General features: G+C 40.1%; 1 protein-coding gene across 11 annotated transcripts in view; it reads right to left on the reverse strand.

Annotated features, from left to right (window-relative positions):
- Positions 1 to 14,320: 14,320 nt before the first annotated feature.
- The window catches only part of WDFY3 (WD repeat and FYVE domain containing 3), a 258,056-nt gene continuing 256,173 nt past the window's right edge, over positions 14,321 to 16,203 (reverse strand). For all 11 annotated transcript variants that reach the window (XM_058547432.1, XM_058547433.1, XM_058547434.1 and 8 more), the window contains one exon: positions 14,321 to 15,816. In XM_058547432.1, the coding sequence (XP_058403415.1) occupies positions 15,693 to 15,816 (124 nt within the window). In that variant the 3' untranslated portion in view covers positions 14,321 to 15,692. The remainder of the gene's footprint in view (positions 15,817 to 16,203) is intronic.

The raw sequence follows: 16,203 nt of genomic DNA on the forward strand, positions 1-16,203 counted from the left end.
AGAGCTGTTTAAGGTTTAGAGCAAAATTGAAGGGAAGGTACAGAGATTTCCCATATATCCTCTGCTCCGCCCCCTCACCTCCCACCCCATGCAGAGCCTCCCCGGTTAGCAACATCCCTAACCAGAGTGGTACATTTGTTACAATGATGAAGTTACATTGACACATTGTAATCACCCAAAGTGCATAGTTTACATTACAGTTTCTTCTTGGTTTTGTACATTTGGATTTGGACAAATGTTATGACATGTATCCATCATTATGGTATCATACAGAGTATTTTCACTGACCTAAAAATCCTCTGTGCTTCCCCTATTCATTCCTCCCCTACACCCCGAGCCCCTGATCTTTTTACTGTCTCCATAGTTTTGCCTTTTCCAGAATGTCATATATTTGAAATCATATGGTACGTAGCCTTTTCAGATTGGCTTCTTTCACTTAGCAATACACACTTAAGGTTCCCCCATGTCTTTTCATGGTTTGATAGCTCATTTCTTCTTAGCGCTGAATGATAGTCCATTGTCAGGATGTGCCACAGTTTATTTATCCATTCATCTGCTAAAGGACATCTTGCTTGCTTCCAAGTTTTGGCAATTATGAATAAAGCTGCCATAAACATCACTGTGCAGGTTTTTGGGTGGACATAACTTTTAAGCTCCTTTGGGTAAATATCAAGAATGCGATTGCTGGATTGTTTGGTAAGAGTACGTTCGGTTTTGTAAGAAACCCCCAAACTGCCTTCCAAAGCGGCTGGACCATTTTGCCTTCTCACCAATGATGAAAGAGAGTTCCTGTTGTTCCACATCCTCACCAGCATTTGGTTTTGTTGATGTTCTGGATTTTGGTCATTCTAATAGGTATGTAGTGTTTTAACTTGCATTTCCCTGATGACATATGATATGGAGCATCTTTTCATATGCTTATTTGCTGTTTGTATATCTTTCTTGGTGAGGTGTCTGTTAAGGTCTTTGGCCCATTTTTCAATCAGGTTGTTCATTTTCTTACTGTTAAATTTTAAGAGTTCTTTATATATTTTGGATAATGGTTCTTTATCAGATGTGTCTTTAGCAAATATGTCTACCAGCCTGTGGCTTGTCTTCTCATTGTCTTGACGTTATCTTTCACAGGACAGAAGTTTTTAATTTTAATGAAGTCCAGCTTATTAAGTCTTTCTTTCATGGATTGTACCTTCGATTTTGTAACTGTGATGTAGTTACTATGTAGGATGTAGTTACTGTGTTGTTACTATGATGTAGTAACTATGATGTAACAACTTTGATATTGTAAGTCATTGGCATACCCAAGGTCATCTAGATTTTCTATGTTATATTCTAGTTCTATAGTTTTGCATTTTACCATTTTGCCATTTTGCATTAATTTTTGTGAAAGGTGTAAGGTCTGTGTCTAGATCTATTTTTTTGCATGTGGATGTCCAGTTGTTCCAGCACCACTTGTTAAAAGACTATCGTTGCTCCATTGTATATCCCTTGCTCCTTTGTCAAAGATCAATTGACTGTATTTGTGTGCTTCTATTTCTGGGCTCTGTATTCTGTTCCATTGATCTATTTGTCTATTCTTTCACCAATACCACACACATTTTGATTATTGTAGCTTTAGAGTTAAGTCTTGAAGTTGGGTAGTGTCAGTCTTCTAACTTTGTTCTCCTACAATATTGTGTTGACCATTCTGGGCCTTTTTTTTTTGTCAGGAAGATTAGCTCTGAGCTAACATCAGTTGACAATCCTCCTCTTTTTTGCTGAGGAAGATTGGCCCTGGGCTAACATCCCGTGCCCATCTTCCTCTACTTTATATGGGATGCCGCCACAGCATGGCTTGACAAGCTGTGCGTTGGTCTGCACCTGGGATCCAAACTTGTGGACCCCAGGCCACAGAAGTGGAGTGTGCTAACTTAACTGCTATGCCACTGGGCCAGCGCTGACCATTCTGGGCCTTTTGCCTCTCCGTATAAACTTTAGAATCAGTTTATTGATATATACAAAATAGCTTTCGGGATTTTGATTGGGATTGAATCTACAGATCAAGTTAGGAAGAACTGACATCTTGATAATATTGAGTTTTCCTATCTATGACCATGGAATAGCTCTCCATTTATTTAGTTCTTTGATTTCACGCATCAGAGTTTTGTGGTTTTCCTCATAGATATCTTGTACATATTTTGTTAGCTTTTATACCTAAGTATTTCATTTTGGGGGGTTGCTAATGTAAAGGGCATTGTGTTTTTAATTTCAAATTCCACTTGGTATATAGGAAAGTGATTGACTTTTGTATATTATCCTTATATCCTGCTACCTTTCTATAATTGCTTATTAATTCCAGGAGTTTTTTGGTCAATTTTTTCAGATTTTCTACATATGAACATGTCATCCGCCAACAGAGACAGTTTTATGTCTTTCTTCCCAAGCTGTATACTAATTTCTTTTTCTTGTCTTATTGCATTAGCTAGAACTTCCAGAACAATGTTGAAAAGAAGTGATGAGGGGGGACATCCTTGCCTTGTAGCTGATCTTAGTGGTAAAGCTTTCAGTTGCTCACCATTAGCTGTAGGTTTTTTTGTAGATTGTCTTTATTAATTTGAGGAAGTTACCCTCTTCTCCTCATTTACTGAAAGTTTTTATCATGAATGGGTGTTGGATTTTGTCAAATGCTTTTTTTGCATCTATTGATACAATCACATGGTTTTTCTTTTTTAGACTAGTGATGTGATGTATTACATTAATTGATTTTCAAATGTTGAATCAGCCTTCTATACTTGGGATAAATCCCACTTGATTGTGGTGTATAATTCTTTTTATACATTCTTAGATTTGATTTGCTAATATTTTGTTGAGGATTTTTGCATCTATGTTCGTGAAAGATATTGGTCTGTTGTTTTCTTATAATGTCTTCGTCTGGTTTTGGTATTAGAGTAATGATGGCATCATAGAATGAGTTAGGAAGCATTCCCTTTGCTTCTATCCTCTGAAAGAGATTATAGAGAATTGGTATAATTTCTTCCTTAAAAGTCTGGTAGAATTCACCAGTGAACCCATCTGGGCCTAGTGCTTTCTGTTCTGGAAGGTTATTATTTATTGATTCACTTTGTTTAATAGATATAGGCCTATTCAGACAATTTATTTCTTCTTTTGTGAGCTTTGGCAAATTGTGTCTTTCCAGGAATTGGTTCATTTCATCTAGGTTATCAGATTTGTGGGCATAGAGTTGTTCATAGTGTTCCTTTATTATCCTTTTAATTTCCATAAGATCTGTAGTGATGTCCTCTTTTTCTTTTCTGATACTAGGAATCTGTCTGTGTCCTCTCTTTTTTTTTTAGGTAGCCTGGCTAGAGGCTTATTGATTTTATTGGTCTTTTCAAAGAACCAGCTTTTGGTTTCATTGATTTTCTGTTTTGATTTCCTGTTTTCATTTTCACTGATTTCTGCTCTAATTCTTATTATTTCTTTATTTCTGCTTACTTTGGATTGAGTTTGCTCTTCTTTTTCTGGTTTCCTAAGGTGGAAACTTAGATTATTGATTCTTGATCTTTCTTCTTTTCTAATATACGCATTCAATGATATAAATTTCCCTGTAAGCACTGCTTTCACTGCATCCCACACATTTTGATAAGTTGTATTTTCATTTTCATTTAGCTCAAAATATTTTAAAATTTCTGAGATTTCTTCTTTGGCTGATGTGTTATTTAGCAATGTGGTGTTTAATCTCCACATATTTGGGGATTTTCCTGTTATTGATTTCTAGTTTAATTCCTTTGTGGTCTGAGAGCAGACATTGTATGACTTCTATTCTTTTGAATTTATTAAAATGTGTTTTATGGCCCAGAATGTGGTCTGTCTTGGTGAGTGTTCCATGTGAGCTTGAGAAGAATGTATTCTTCTGTAGTTGGGTGAAGTACCCTATAGATACCAATTATGGCCAGTGGATTGATGGTGTTGTTGAGTTCAACTGTGTCCTTACTGATTTTCAGCCTGCTGGATCTGTCCATTTCTGATAGTGGTGTGTTGAAGTCTCCAACTATGATAGTGCATTCATCTGTTTCTCCTTGCAGTTGTATCAGTTTTTGCCTCATGTAGTTTGACACTCTGCTCTTAGGTGCATGGCTTGACTTTTTATTTTCTTAATGGTGTCTTTTGAAGTTTGATGTCTTTTAATTTTGATGATATTCAATTAATCAATTTTGTCTGTTGAGGATCCTGTAGGTAGCCTCGGGGTCAGCCAGGAGTATGTAGATCACCCAGACTTTCTCCAGGTCCCCACTTTTCATGTATGTAGCCTCATCCAGGAATAGGCTTGGTGCAACCACACAATTCCAGGCTATGGGGCCATTAGCCTGCCCCACTCACTGTCTGACAATTTCATTGGGTACAAGCATCATCCACTGTTCCAAATCAAGTGAGTTCTCTTTGACTGTTGGGGTCCTCACAGTTCTGTCCTGCCCTGAACAAACCTCCATGTCAACAAACTGGCAGGGGAATGGGAGCAGCTGGGGAAAGAACTCCACAGACTCTGCGTGTGCAGCAGTTTTTCAAGCATAAATGCTTCTCGTATTGTTGTATATCTTTCTTTGATTTCCAGAGCACTGAAATAAACAATTTTGTCCAGCTGTATAGATCCTTTTTGGGGAGAGGCTATGCTGACCTCTTTCCTTAGACATAGCTGGAAATCCCACCATGGCAACTCTATGTTACAGTAGGAAGAGAAGGGATAGATCTTAATCCAAATTGACACTTTCAGCTGAGGAGTAGTGACCAAGCGTACACACTGGTATTAAAAAATAAAAGGAGGGCCAAAAGAACTTCATGGAACTTCTAAGTGAGAGCCTTCAAATAGATCCTCCTGCTCTCCAAAGAATTTCCAGGTTACCTGGGGAGACACTGTGATCTGCACAGGAAGGGCCCCCTCACCCAGGCTGGAGCTGGGGAGGGAGTGAGGGGGAGAGGCAGCAGGAGAACCTAGCAGGACCAGAGACCTTGGTGCATTCCAAGGCTGCTGGTGCAGGCTGTCACTGTCACCTACTTTCTTACCAGATACCTTCTTGAAAGTATATTGGAAAGTGACCTGTCTCTAAATCAAAGAGACGTTTTAATGAGGGCCTGTAAGTGACACAGACAAGGAGGGAGGGATGGTTGGTGCTGTTCCCTGAGAATAAAAAACGATTGGATACATGGCTGGAGGGAATGAAAATAGTGCAACTGTTTTGGAAAACAGTTTGGCAGTTCCTCAAATTGTTCAACTTAGAGTTACCATATGATCCAGCAATTCTACTCTTAGGTATATACCCAAGAGAAATGAAAACTCCCACCCACACAAAAACCTGTACATGAATGTTTATGGCACCATTATTCACAGTAGTAAAAAAGTGGAAACAACCTACATGTACATCAAGTGGTGAATGGATAAATAAAATGTGGTCTATCCATACAATGGACTAAATTACTCAGCAATAAAAAGGAATGAGGTTCTGATACATGCTACATTATGGATGATTCTCCAAAATATTATGTTAAGTGAAATAAGTTAGTCACTGAAGACCACATATTGCATGATTCCATTATACCAAATGTCCAGATTTCTGTCAAATCTATAGACAGAAAGTAGATTCATGGTTGCCAGGGGTTGGGGATAAGGAGGAGAATTGGAAGTGACAGCTAATGGTGTGAGGTTTCTTTTGAGGTGATGAAAATGTGCTGAAATTAGATTCTGGTGACAGTTGCACAGCTCTGTGAATATACTAAAACACATTGAGTTGTACACTTTGATGAATTTTATAGTATGTTAATTACATCTCAATGAAGTTGTTTGTTTAAAAATCTGACTAGAGATGTGCAACTATGACACACATGGGGCTTTGAGGAGAAAAAGGGAAAAAGAGGAGGATTGGCAATAGATTTTAGCTCAGGGCTGGTCTTCCTCACACACAAAAAATACTGACTAGAGAACCTGCAATGATGAAATCTGCAGGGGAGGGTGTTCTGGGCCTGGGGAGGGTCAGGGAAGGGCTGCCAGCTATCCCCATAACCAAGGACTGCACAACTGGTCCAGCTAAGCCTCCCAGAATTGTCTGCTGGGCAGCGTTCGGAGGGGGGGGGGGGCGCGGGGGAAGGGGCTGCCCTGGAATATTTAAGCCTCCCTGGGTATGCTGGACTAGGGGAAGGAGGGGAGGCTTGCTTCTCTGGCATTGCTGCAAAGACTCGATGGCTTCTACCTGGGCTGGCAGGCAGGTGCTTCTCTCTATAGGGAGAGGGTGCCTTGCTCAAGGGTGTCCTCAAGGACTAAAGAACTTGGAATATTTAAGATCAAACCCCAGTGACAGTTTGAAACACAAGTGTTTCAGTGTTCAGGCACGTGGTATGTGAAAGCTCAAATTCAACACAAGAAAGAAGACTGAAGATTTCCAAAAAACCAGACTGTTGAAGATTGAAGTTGAAAAGTTGAAGATTCATAACATTATGCTAAGTGAAATAAAGCCAGTCACAGGAGGACAAACACTGTATGATTCCACTTATATGATGTACCTAAAACAGTCAAGCTTATACAGACAGAGAGTAGAATGGTGGTCTTTAGGGGCTAGGGGGAGGGGGAAATGGGGAGATGCTATTCAACGGGTATCCCAAGTTTCAGTTATGAAAGATGAACAAGTTCTAGAGATCCATTGTACAACATTGTGCCTACAGTTAACAATTTGGTATTGTACACTTACAAATTTAAGAGGGTAAATCTCATGTTAAATGTTCTTTCTACCATAATAAAATCAAAGAGTTGAAGGTCAGTAAGTCAAGGGCTGTCTCTCATTCCTTCACTCAACAAATTCATAGAGCAGCTACTCTGCCGGGCAGTTGTGGCCAAAACAGACACAAATCTCAGCCTCCATGTAGCTTATGCTCTATGGGAAGACGCCACAAATAATAATGGTATGTCAGAGCGTGGTAGATGCCACAGGGAAGAACAAAGCAGAGAAGGGTGATTATGGGGAAGTCCGGGGCTCAGGGAAGGCCTCCCTTGGAAGGTGATGTTTGAGACAGGACTGCAGCAGGTGAGGGAGGCAGAGGAGCACTGTGGGGTTAGGATGGTCACAGGCAGAGGGTACAGCCAGGGCGAAGGCCCTACCCCAGGGCGGGCCTGGCCTGCACGCAGAAGCAGAGTGAGGGAGAGGGAAAGAGGTGAGGAGCCCTGCGGGGTTTTGAGCAGGGCCAGACAGGATCTGTATTTTAGCAGCTCACTGTTGCTGCTGAGCTGAGAATCGGCTGGCAGACAAAGGCAGAAGTACAAAATCCCCGCAGCTGATCCTCAAAGTAAGGGCGGGAAGGTGCGAAGGAGCATTCACTCACACTGTGTCTCAGCAGATACAAAGTCTGGGCAGACTGTCCACCTAAAAGGAGGATGACGAAATCAATGGTGCCACGCCATACACTACAAAGGCAGGCAGGCAAGAAGGCAGGACAGTATTTGCACAAGACCAAGAACCCAGTCTGGAGGGAGAACAACCCGAATAGGAGAGAATTTTCTGGGAAGGCTTTGTATTATATAACCTACTAAGACTATGAAGTCAATAAAGGATCAAAGATGAAATGATGAAATAACAAATGATGAAAAAACAAATGATGAAAATGAAGACTGCAGAGCTGAGAAAATAAATCGTGAAGAGATTGTCATTCTGACCAAATTACAAGCAATAAGAAATAGATTGACCTGCTGAAAATTGAATTACAGATACTTACATGAAGGCAAGCCTCTTATTTATAGACTAGAAAGTTCTTTTTTTTTCTTTTTTCTGAGGAAGATCAGCCCTGAGCTAACATCTGCCAATCCTCCTCTTTTTTTTTTTTTAGCTGAGGAAGCCTGCCCCTGGGCTAACATCCGTGCCCATCTTCCTCGACTTTATATGGGACGCTGCCACAGCATGGCTTGACAAGCGGTGCGTTGGTGTGCGCCTGGGATCTGAACCTGCGAACCCGGAGCCACCACAGTGGAGCGCACACACTTTAACTGCTTGCACCACTGGGCTGGCCCTCTTTTTTTTTTTTTTTTTTAGCTCATTTTATTTTTATTTCTTTGCTGAGGAGGATTCACCCTGAGCTAACATCTGTGCCAATCTTCCTCTATTTTGTATGTGGGTCACTGCCACAGCACAGCTGCCGACGAGTGGTGTAGGTCTGCACCTGGGAACCGAACCCGGGCTGCCGAAGCAGAGCATGCCAAGCTTAACCACTAGACCATGGGGCCAGACCCTAGAAAGTTTTTGAAGAGGGTAGTTATGTCATTTTTTAGATCACTTTTTTAAAAATTGATGTCATAATAGTTTGTAACATTGTGAAATTTCAGTTGTACATTATTGTCACTCACCATATAAATGCACCCTTCACCCCTTGTGCCCACCCCCTAACCCCCTTCCCCCTGGTAACCACCAAATTGTTCTCTCTGTCCGTGTTATTTTATCTTCCACATATGAGTTAAATCTTACAGTGTTTCTTTCTCTGTCTGGCTTATTTCGCTTAACATACTAGAGGGTAGTTATGTCATTTTTGTATCACCCCTAAAGCCCAGTGGAATATGTATCAGCATGGACACAGAAACTGCTACCAGAGGAGAAAGTAAATCTGCATGGGTGGCTTCACCCTGGAACCACAAGCACACTTGACGACGTTGCTTTAGCAGAACTGTTTCTTCCCCTTGGCAGCATCAAGCTGCAGAGCCAGACTGTGATGATCCTTCAGTTACAACCAAAGACTTCGTAGCTTGACCTTTGCTCCATGGTTTATTTCTGTCTCATCAGGTTGCAAAGGGGGGGCTTCCTTGACGAACAGCAATAGTTTTTAGGGTATAGCTTTTGTTTAAAATCTGTAGTAGTGCTTGAGGGCAAGATCATAAATGAGTTGTTTTTCTTTAAATGCTGCCGCCCTCTGCTCTGGAATGCAGCTTGTAACTTTCCTTCGTCTTTGTTGAGCAGGAAGTGTGACAGCTGAAGGCCAAGGTTGAAGTTCTAATGCTTATCTTCTTGATAAAGCAGGGCATGATTATGCATAGATGATACAGAAATGACATCCTTAGTACACTTTCATTGCAGTCATACACACACAAACACAAAAAAAAAACAACAAAAGAAAATGCAAACTGGGAGCTGTTGGTAAAGAGCATTGGCCTGGGAGTGGAGGAGTTTAGGGCTGGAACTGAGAATTCAGCAGCACTGGCTCTGGGAACGGAACACCCCTGAGTCCCTTCCCTCTGGTGTGAAATGAGGGTTTGGGTGGGATGATTGCTAAGGGCTCTTCCTACCTGACATCCTGCCTGTTGTGCGTCTGATTGAAGGTGAACTTCCTCCCTGCCGGCAGCTTTATTTAGGCTTTTTAAAATGCATTATTCCTTTTATGTTCATATTTCCAAATTAATAGTACAAATACTTGTCAAGCACTACATGTCCTATATATTACCTGATTTAATCCTTATAACTCTTCTCTGGGGGCAGGTATCATAACATGAAATTTACACGTGAGGAAACTCAGATGTGGAGAGGTTGCCAATATCACCCAGTAAGTGGTGGATTGGGAACTTAGACCCCACTGACTCTCGGCCACCATGCTCCTGACCAGAGCATTATACTAGGTAGAACTGGGGCTGGCCCCATGGCTTAGCAGTTAAGTGCACGCGCTCCGCTACTGGCCGCCTGGGTTCGGATCCCAGGCGCGCACCGATGCACTGTTTGTCCAGCCATGCTGAGGCCGCGTCCCACATACAGCAACTAGAAAGGATGTGCAACTATGACATGCAACTATCTACTGGGGCTTTGGGGAAAAAAAAAAAAGGAGGAGGATTGGCAATAGATGTTAGCTCAGGGCTGGTCTTCCCCAGCAAAAAGAGGAAGATTGGCATGGATGTTAGCTCCGGGCTGATCTTCCTCAAACACACACAAAAATAAGAATAATAATAATAATAATAATATACTAGGTAGAACTAACTGTACCTTATATGAAAACATGACAATTCAGCTTTTTTACATTATCACAATTTTAGAGTCTTGACCAGAAGAATGTGTTTGTCTCAAAGAAAAGCACTTGCACAGCTGAGCTGCGGGCTGACCTGGCTGCTGTCCTCGGGGCATACCCTTTTCACTTGGAAGAACAACTGACAAACTACAGTGCTTTGGCAGAAATGTGCTTGAAATTAACAAAGTGAGCCTGTCACTTAAAAGAACACAGCAAACTATTTATTACCAATAATAAAATTTTAGGTTTTAGGCAAAAATTTTGATTTTGGAAAACTTGTATCTACCACCATAAGTTTGACTTAGAATTTCCTGAGACTGCTGGTGATATTTTGATATTATATAGGATGCGATTTTTTTGATATTATTATTTTGACCTATTATGAAATAGGTCAACACTTGGCAGATCTACACACATTCCAGTAGTAGTAGTGATGGCACTCACTACCACATTAGTGAACTCATCTTTTCTAAACGACCAGTGCAGGGTATAAAATTAAGCATGGGTAAAAGATACATTCAAAGTGCAAGATAAACTAATGGATTTTAAGGTAATAGAGTATGAAAAGTTCATTGATATAGTTTCAGATGCCATATAGGAATCAATATTTAAGAAACTTAAACTATTATCTTTAAGAAACAATGACCTGAATAGGCTATTAAAATATTCCCCCCTTTTCCAACCACATACCTGTGTGAGGCTGGATTTTCCTCAAATGCTTCAACCCAAACGAAGTATCACAAAAGACTGAAAATAGAAGCAGATATGAGAATTCACCTGTGTTCAATTAAGCCAGACATTAAAGGGATTTGCAAAATTGTAAAACAATACCACTCTCTTCACTAAATTTTTTTTTGGTTTGGAAAAGTTATTTTTCATAGAAATATATAATTGATGTTAATATATAATGGTTTTATCATTCTTATTTTTAAATGAACTTATATATATTTTAAATCTGCTTTGATTTCTCATACAGTGACTACTGATAGATGCAAACCATATAAGCAAAAGTGGTTTGGGGTCCTTGATAGCTAAGGATCAAAAGGTCCTAAGACCGGAAAGCTGCAGAAGCGCCGTCTTAGGCGTCTCCCACCCTCACAGGCAGCTATTGCCATAGAAAACCTGAGGCACGGAGACGGCTTAAACAAGGGGCTTCAGGAGGTCGCACGCTGGGCACAGCTGCAGCCTCCGTCTCTGAATTCCAGGGCTCTCCAAAACACCATGTTATCTCTGAGTGTGGTCGCTTGGCTTGATGCCATTCCTAGCAAAAGTCAAAAGGAACAATAAATAAGAGCTTCGCAGGGGTGGGGGAGAAGGACGTATTGATAAAGCAAGAAGACTAAGCCAATGCGAGACCTGTTATTGGACTGCTCCCTCTTTGATGCTCCAAATGGGCCAAAATCAGGGGCGAAGAGGGAATTTTGTTGAAGATGAGAAGCAAATGGCAGAACAGGGACTTACTGAAGAGCATTCGCATGTTTGTCCTTTAAACTCGGAAAGAATTTCTGCAGTTGAGAATTCTGCAATGCCCATGCTTGACTGCACCTTGTCTCGAGGTCACTAGAACTGAGTAGTATTGCATTAAAGAAATGAGAACTACCCTAGGTTTTCTCTCTTACCATTGCCTTATTTTTGAAGAAATAGCTATTTGTCTTAATTCTTCCCATTCCTCTATCTTCTGCCTCTACAATGCAGTCGCATTGAGGTGAAATTTGTAATAAGCACAGTCTTCAAATTTGGGGCTCTGCTGTTCAGGCTTAAAATGAACTAGGACTTTTGTTTGTATCTTTAGAAAGAGGAAAAGTCAAGTCACTAAAGCAGCCTAAATAGACTTAAAAAGTGTTTTCTACATTCTCCTTTACTGGGAGACTGTAGTAACAATAAACATGGATTTGTGAGTTCTATCACTCTCAGATCAAAGGCTGGAGTGCAAAGATGAGCTGATGACAGTGGGTGCTGTTCTTCCAGAAAAGGGGTGAGACACCAGAATAGTCCTGATGTGAATATGGTAGGGGGAGGAGATAGATAGATAGATGATTTACTGTTGCTTACTTTTCAAAATATGACGGATAGAGAATAAGGCTCAGGAAAAAAGAGCCAAAACCATGCAATGAGGTCTTCCTGCACAGGTCCATTCATGTCCGAGGTCGTGTCTCCCAGACGTCATTGCCTCTCCCCGCAGACGTCCACACACTCATCAGCCCCGGAATCCAGCACAACTGGGAAGTGCAGAATGCAGAAAGCCTGGTTTTTACAGATGGATCAAACTAGAACTTGAACCAGACCCTAACAGCCAACATCTCCGCAAGCAGAGACCTTAAGAAGGTGCCTCTGAAAGATATATTCACAACTAGAAAAGAACTACACAAAGTTTAGGGAATTACCAGATCTCTGTTTTGTTTTGTTTTTCCTTCCCTGAAGAACTGGCTTAAAAACAACTTTTTTGGGGGGGTGGTAAATAGTAGGTATTTATTTGAAACGAAAAAAAAAGTACCTGGACTATTGCATTTAATCATGTATTGTAATTGTGTTACTCTACCTTTTTGCATCAGAGACAGATATACAATGAACATTCAGTTATCACAGATTGCACACTAGATAGTAATTCTTCAGGCCTTTTACATAACCACCAAAGAACAGATATTGGATTCTGCAATATAGTACAAAAGTCCACAATCAATCCAGTCTTAGCCAGTATCTTCAATTTACTTCTGTTGCTGTACAAATAAATGGCCATTACTAGGGCTTACAAGTTAATAACAGGACAAAAAAATATACATTGCACTGACACAAAAAGTCAGCTGTGTTAATAGTCATGCAACAAGTAACCAAACTTGCTGAAATTAAAAATACTTTCTAAAAACAGTTTTAACGGCATAAATATTTTATACACAGTTCATTTACCAAAACAAAATGTATTTAAATGATACAAAGCAAAAATAAGTTTCTACCAACTTTATACATAAGAAAGTGCAAAATAACTTATCTAGAGTTTTGCTATTATCCAGACGGATGGCTGCTATGGGCAGCTCTCCTCTTCAGAAGCATGACATTACAGTTGCACACTAGAGACAAATGTTAGATACATGGATGAAAAGATGGATGGATGGATGGATGAACAAATGAACTACAAAGATCAGGCAGGAGCCCTGTGAGGTACTCGCAGAGAAAGAATAGAGACCACACAAAGATGGATGTACATGCTGAGAATATATGTTGGTAAACAAATATATATGGAACACAGAAAGACATCCAGAGAAACAATTAGTTCATGTATGTGAGTGCACTTGTATGTGTGAGTGATCTGTGAATTCTGCATTAGAAGCAAAAAGAAAAGAAACCCCACTGAACAAAAGAGTTGCCCACAGCACCAGCTGCCAGAGGAAATACTATCATGAGGGTTTTGGTTTCCACTTTCTAGTTATGGAAGTTGTGTCGGAAAGTTTAAAAGTGTTCATCCCATATAACTTCATATTACATAGAGGAATAACCTTTAAGTAACTACATACACACATTCATATATTCAAGTCTTTAAAGAACATCTCTGCCACTGGGTTTGGGGTAAACATGGTTCATGGACACAAGGAGGACGCTTCTTTTAAAAAGTGTAGAATAACACTGCTACAACTCATCGATAGGGCCTGACAGGGGCAAAGCCCGTGGTTATGGGATAGCACAATTCCTGCAACTGGTGAATACCCAGCATTAGTTATTAGACTCAAGTAAGATGGTGGGGGAGGAGCGTGGGGAGGAGTAAGACACAGAAAGGAAAACAGAACAAAACTTTTCTTCAAGTTAAAGTATTAATGCCGATAATCCTTTTATTAACAAGTATATTTGAACTTTTAGAAATGGAACTGTTTTAATCAATTTTGATATGTAATCATAAATAGACTGTAGGCTCAAACCTAGGTAAATAAAGATTTAAATTTAGTAAGCATAAGGCACTAAAGCAGCCTTTATATTTTCTCTTGGAGACCTAGTTATCAGGAAGAACAAATTTGTTCTTAAGCTGGTTTCAGCCCATTAGGTACAAGGTTACTATCGTACCAACGCCTGTTTTTGAACGCATGTGCATATATGTGCATTTTAGTGCATAAGTGTGCCTGTCACCAGGGCCTAAAGATGAAAAGTCGGGAAAGCCAAAGCCACTGTCCTTTGTGAAATGCCTCCATGAGGGTGTGAAGGCCTGTCCTTCCTTTCTTGGGCCATAAATGATTCTACATTTTTCAAATCACAGGGCTTTTAGAATTGTTCATAATATTATCACTAAATATCTGAAAATGTTAAAATCTAGATTAATTGTTTCATTTGTTTTATATATATATATATATATATATATATATGTACATAACACACATTTAAAAAAAATCCCACCACCAAAGCCTTTTTTCTGTAAACTAAACTTATCTCTTAGCCCCCACCAGCTTTAGTCTCCCTGGATTTGTGTGTTCTGTATCCAACTACTAGAACAAATTAAATAACTAAATATTAAAATACTGTAATTATATTCATAGCAAAAACAAAAAAATAGACTGATACAGTATAAATCTCACTGTTTTCAGGTAGATGGCATTAAATGGTAAAGGTCAATTATAAGCAGTTCTGACATGATCCAGTTTTACAACAAGGTTTATATGTTAATTCTGTACACTGTTTTCTTTTTTTACCCTTTTTTGAAAATAAGCTATAGTAGAACATGGGTGTCACCAAGACACATACTTATTATGTTCTATGCAAGAGAAGCTAATTTGGGTTACATGCAAATATATTTCCATTAGTTGAGGCAGAGCTGTTTCCTGCATTGCATCCATCACCTGACCACCGCTATGCAACGCTAAGAAGATACACTATGACCAAATGGCAGTCCACACAGAAGTTTACAGGGGCCTTAAGACGTAAGAACAACACTGAGGTGGTGCGTAGCCAGGTGCAAGACGCCCAAATATTTCCAGGGCATCTTATGGCCTGACTCTTCTTCTCCCGCACTGTTTCCTAAAGAAGGTCCACGTTATTTTGGTTACTAGCCTAGTTTAAGTGGAGATACTGTGGGCAACTTGAAAGAAAGGACATTGGGCACACAGGTTGGATTTGAAAGGGGGAAAAAAAAAGACCACAGATAATGTCTTTGAGGATTTAAAAAAACATTTATAATTAATTGGTGAGAGATGTCAGACAAACCATAAGCAGTTCATTGAGTTAGTGGTTTAGTTTGAAGTCTCATGTTACAGACAGTTAAGTCCTTATTTAGAAAAAAGGCCTTTATACCTATTTACAATATACACAGTTACTTGCAAAGAAGATAGATTTACAACCATTTTCTAAAAGCCTTTTTTGTTGTTGGTTTTTCCAAATAAGGATGAGTAGCTCTACAAAAATGAGACGCAAGAAAAGACAGTCAATAGTGAGGATTTTCTCTTGGAGACAGCTGTTGTTAACAGGGAGAATCGGATATTGAAAATGTTGCTCCTAGGAACCACCTCGTTGTCTTCTTGTGCTGTTACCTGAATAGCATCCGCCCCATTACCGTACTCTACACCCGTTTATTCAATGATCCCTTTGAATTCAATACTTCAAACACATGGTATGAAGAGATGTGTAAACGGAGACTGTTTTGATGCCTTCTGAGCTGCAAGCTGTGACAGGGGAATCGGGAAGGGGGTCTACAGACCATGGTCTCCAATCGACTTGTTGAGACTTCAACAATTTCGAGGCCCATCTTCTGAACTCCTCTCATGCTGTAAGTTGTAATAACAGTTCTGACAAACACGCACCGGGGATGAGATTTTCAAGCGTTTGATTTCTGACTGAAATCGACTGCACCTAAAGGAAAGCAAAACCAAGTAGTCAAAGGTCGTCTCCATGTTTGGTCACTGGGCCAAGCAATACTAATTTACAAATCGAATGGAAAGACTGCAGTGTAATGCCAAACACCATATCATGCCAAAGAATGCAAAGACCATACTGGTTTGTGTCATTCATGTGGCTGACTAAGCACCAAAAGGAATGCCGTGTTTCAGCCTATGAAGAAAAGTAATACTAAACCAAGGCAAGCTCTTTATTTGACTGAGGAGAATTAAAAAAAAAAGTTAAGATTCTCCTATAGGAGGAAGCCAGGGGTCTGAAGAGCTGTGAGGCCACTGTCCCTAGGAAGCTGGGTGGCATGCCAGTGTCTTTACTTGAACTTCACCTTTTGCTCTTGGCAGGAGA

The sequence above is a fragment of the Diceros bicornis genome, chromosome 8 (assembly GCF_020826845.1).
Source record: "Diceros bicornis minor isolate mBicDic1 chromosome 8, mDicBic1.mat.cur, whole genome shotgun sequence".
NCBI classification, from domain to species: Eukaryota; Metazoa; Chordata; class Mammalia; order Perissodactyla; family Rhinocerotidae; genus Diceros; species Diceros bicornis.